General features: G+C 38.1%; 1 protein-coding gene across 1 annotated transcript; it reads left to right on the top strand.

Annotated features, from left to right (window-relative positions):
* The first annotated feature begins 1022 nt into the window (after positions 1-1022).
* On the top strand, positions 1023-3685 carry LOC149733325 (zinc finger MYM-type protein 1-like). Its single transcript, XM_089881243.1, has 2 exons — positions 1023-1499; positions 1564-3685. Exons 1-2 carry the CDS (start codon positions 1023-1025, stop codon positions 3376-3378), a joined length of 2292 nt encoding a protein of 763 aa, XP_089737369.1. The 3' UTR covers positions 3379-3685.
* Positions 3686-4556: the final 871 nt, after the last annotated feature.

Raw genomic sequence — 4556 nt, 5'->3', positions numbered from 1 at the left:
CTACTTAAGTTGTTAACGTAGTTTTCGCGAAGACTGACATGTACCAATATTTATCGTTGCCTTGTGTAAGTCACATTGTATTCTGTATATAATCTGTAATCTAGTTAACTATAGCAGTATAACACCCAATGATATTTATGTAGCACTATTCATACGCGTTCAGTTAGAGGTTTCAAGGGTGCCTTGGCACCCCAATTTTCAAAACAAGAGTGAGATAGTGTGTTTTGTCATGCCAATTTTACAAGTCACTATTGCTTCTAACCTGCTGTTAAGTGTCTATAGAAACAATCAGGCCAAAACCATACTCTATTCATACTACCCAATGAAGTTTATTTATGTTTTAAGCTGTGATTGTAATCGCATTTTAATCACGTCATCCCAGATTTTGTTAAATGTGAATCACGATGTCAATTCTAAATCACTGTTTAGTTTTGTGCAATGGTAGAGTTCTTGGGTATTACCATTCAAGGGGTTATTCAATACATTGTTATCATACAATAACAGCATGTTTTACTTTTTGTTATATACAAATTAGTTTCATAATGAACTATTTAATGCAAATAATTGTTTACATCTGTGAGCATACGCGTCGATTTCCGGGGTGGCAGGGGTGGCATGCCACCCCAGTTTGAATGCCTAGGATGGCAGAAAACCTAACGCTGTATTGGCGTCGTCGCATTTACGCGATTAATTTCGTTCGAAGTAAACGTTCGTTACGATCAAAAACGTCTCACCGTATGGTTTTGCAACATTAAAAATGGCATTATGACGAAATACAGCCTATTGTTTCGTTGGATTTGGACTTTGAACCTTAACTGGCATGCGCCATACGCATGCTTTCATAAAGTATATTAAACACGCAACAATGGGGCTTTGTTTATAATAAAAGTATATTAAACACGCAACAATGATGCTTTGTTTATAATAAAAGTATATATGAAAACTATACTACAATAAAATATTTATCTGTAATAAACTGATTTATCGCGAACTATTGATAACCGCGTTCGTGAAAACTAACTATGAGTCAGCCGAGTATGGAAGCTTTTTTCTCTCCGGCGAAAAAAAGAAAATGTAGTGAAGGTAGTGTAAGTCAAGTAAGTGCAACTGAGTTGGCTTCGTCGGCACCGGTGCCTCTATCGCACGTGACGGAGATCACTAGCCAGCATCGATGTGCCTCAAAACCGTCCGACTTGTGCTTGCCCGAAAAACAAGTATTACCTCAACTCATGCCAAAAGATGGGTCTGGAAGAAGTGCGCAACGTCATTGGTTTGAGGAATTCTTGTTTTTACATCTTAATGAAGACCAAAGCTGTTGTTGTTCTACGTGTGTTTGGGCTATTGCCAGCAACCGTCTGGACCCGAGAAGCATTGAGGCATTGGCATCGAGTCCATGGGTGTTGACGTCAAACGGTTGGCGTGATTTTAAAAAGGGCAGGCAGTGTATCCTGAAGCACACAAATTCAAAAGCCCACATAAATGCATCCTCCTCGCTTAAGGTAAAACTTTTGGTCGATTTTCTTCTTCATTCCAATCACTGAATATTTTTATTTTTATTTATAGATTGTCATTGAAGAATCGTCTACGGCTGCGTTAGTGAATACGAATTTAGATGAAAAGTATAAAAATAATCGTCTCGCACTTACAGCAATATTCGACGCTGTCCGACATCAAGGGGTAACGGGTCAGGCATTACGTGGTCATGGGGATGAGAAAGAAACCGGCAATCTCTGGTCACTTTTGTATTTGCTTGGGAAATATAATTCAACCATTCAAGATTATTTTCTTAAATGCTCCACGTCAAAATTTATGTCTCCAGATGTCCAAAACGAAATCGTATCAATGCTTGGCCACGCTGTGTTACGTCAGTTGCTCAAAACAATCAAAATAGAATCGAAGTCGCTTTGTTCAAGTGTACTGTACTCCGTTATCATCGATGAAACGTCTGATATTTCTCGGTCCAACCAAGTTAGTTTTTGCATCAGGTACTGTGATAAAGATCTACAAAGCAACGAGGTTTTTACTGGCTTCTATGAATCAAGCAACTGTGACGGTGCTACTCTATTTCAGCTGGTAAAGGACGTCCTAATACGTTATGGTTTAAAAATGTCACAAATTCGTGGGCAAGGATACGATGGTGGTTCGAATATGGCGGGAAAAGTTAAAGGGCTACAGAACCGAATATCTAGCGTGAATTCTAAAGCATTATATATGCATTGCACGGGCCACCAATTAAATCTCGTATGCCAAGATGCCTGCGAAAGAGACCTGATCGTAAAACGGTCAATGTCTTCTTTAAATTGCATTGTACATTTTATTAAAGATTCACCCAAACGACTTAACAAATTTAATAACATAATTGCTGGCTCGTCAAATGTTGGTTCTCCTACAATTCGGCCAATTTGTCCTACACGTTGGGTATTAAGATTGAGTAGTCTTCAGGCAGCACTAACAAACTACAAAAGCATATTGGAATTTCTCCATGAAACTAGCGAGGACACCACTCAAAAAAGCAGCATTCGTTCAAATGCACTGTCTTACCTGGAATACATGGAGAAATATAGTACGTATTTCTCTTGGCGGCTTTTGGAGCGATTATTTAGCATCATAAAATCAACCCATGTATTGTGCCAGGGACGGAAAGTGCTCAGTGGAGACATGCAAGATGCAATGTCAATATTGGCAGGGAATCTTGACGCCGATGCATCGTCCGCTGTAAACGCTAAAGCATTTTTTAAAGAAACGGCCGCATCTGCAATAGAACTGCAGATTGATTTGCCTGCCCTGCCTCGAAGACCGAGAAGACAATCGGACGTAACCGAAACAGAAATCGAAGAGTATTTTGCCCATATGTTCAAAAATGTTTTACAATCTGCTGCCCAGGCTATATCTGCAAGATATGATTCGGAGTCGCTCGGCCTGGCAGATTTATTGCGACGCCTGTTAGTAGACTCTTCTTTGAATGAATTCAATATACAAAAAATTTCAAATTTTTATGGTGATTGGGACACTGAAGATATAAAGAGAGAGCGAGTTCAGTGGTTTGCACGATGTCGTCGTGACAATCTAAACATCTCAATTAAGGAGCTTCGCGACCAATTCCTGAAAGCTCCTATGACGAAAAATATTATGCCGAATATGCACACTGCTTTAACCACTTACATTGTGCTTCCAACAACATCATGTGAGGCGGAGCGTTCATTCAGCGTCCTGCGCCGTATCAAAACTTATTTGCGCTCGACGCAGAGCCAGCAGAGGCTGAACAACCTTGCAATTTTAAATATTCATTCCAAAACTGCTAAAGCAATGGACATAAACAGCATTGTTGATGAATTCATTAGTAAAACGCAAACTCGACGAAACCGGTTTGGTTCTTAAATTATTTATTTGACTGTAGTTCTTTGTGTTTGTATTATTTTTTCGTTCTGTTTTTATCATTTTTTGTTAATAAACTGTTTCTTTGAAACGTTACCTAAGGACTTGCATTCGTTCCATCGCGCTAGACAAAATCGAACAAAAACGGGGCTTTAATTCCAGCACGATACTCGTTGGAAGCACGTGCGCGCGCACACACGCGAAGGGCGAATGTTTTCTCTTTGTTGACAACGCGTTTTTCGCAGCGGTTGTAAAATGTCTTGCCACCCCAAAAAATATGAATTTCTTTAAAAAATCGACGCCTATGTCTGTGAGTTGTTATAAACGCCCATCAAAGCTGATTATTGTATTTAAATATTAAAAAAATATGTAAATAGAAACAGTATACTCTGAACAGGTAAAAAAATGCGAAATAGTAAGGTGCTATTTTTTAATGCTCGCTAAATCATAGTAAAGCCGATGAATTTTTTACTTTGCGTGTGCGAACGATTAAACTAGTTTCATAGCTTCATAAAACAACCTTAAATATTTCGTACAGTTTGATTTTGTCTCATAAAACTAGTTTTAGTTTTGTAAAAAAAACACTGAGATATAAGCATAAGGAAAATAGGTAGGGGTCAATATGACTTTAATTTTTGGCAGTAGGGCAAGAAAAGGAATGTTTAGACTTAATTTGCATGGGCGCCGCCAAGGGGGCTGTGGGGCCATGGCCCCCCAAATTTTAAGTTTCCACTAAGGTTAATGATGAAAATAATATAATTTACCATTTCGATTTAAGCCTGTTTTTAATTTTCTTACACATACATCTTTCTTTCTTACACATGCTAATAAATGATAAGGTGTCAGTCACTACATTATGACGCAAATAATCGCCGTGTGAACTGCTATTATATCGTAATTAATTGCCTGGTCAAATAATCGCTATTATGATGCAATGAATTCACGTGTGAATCCCTACTATTTCCTAATAGTCTACCTGCCAGTCAAGAAAAACAATCTCAAATTTTGTGACAAAAATAGCTGGTGGTAATTGTAAAAAATAAATGCTTATCAGAACGTCTTTCCATGTTTTGTGTTGTAATGAGGTTATTCGCTAAATAACTCCTCGTGTGTTTTTTTTTTTTTCATAAATTGTTGTCATTTAATAAAGGAATGATAGTACTAATTCGTGGTATTACCCA

This window comes from Ciona robusta, chromosome 7 (assembly GCF_009617815.1).
Source record: "Ciona robusta chromosome 7, ASM961781v2".
Lineage (NCBI taxonomy): Eukaryota > Metazoa > Chordata > Ascidiacea > Phlebobranchia > Cionidae > Ciona > Ciona robusta.
Note: the sequence above shows the minus strand (reverse complement) of the source record. Positions and strands in the feature narration are given on the sequence as shown.

Coding starts and splice junctions, on each gene's coding strand:
- LOC149733325 (XM_089881243.1), top strand. CDS start 1,023: ATGAGTCAGCCGAGTATGGAAGCTTTTTTCTCTCCGGCGAAAAAAAGA. Junction 1,500..1,563: donor ATGCATCCTCCTCGCTTAAG/GTAAAACTTTTG, acceptor TTTTATTTATAG/ATTGTCATTGAAGAATCGTC.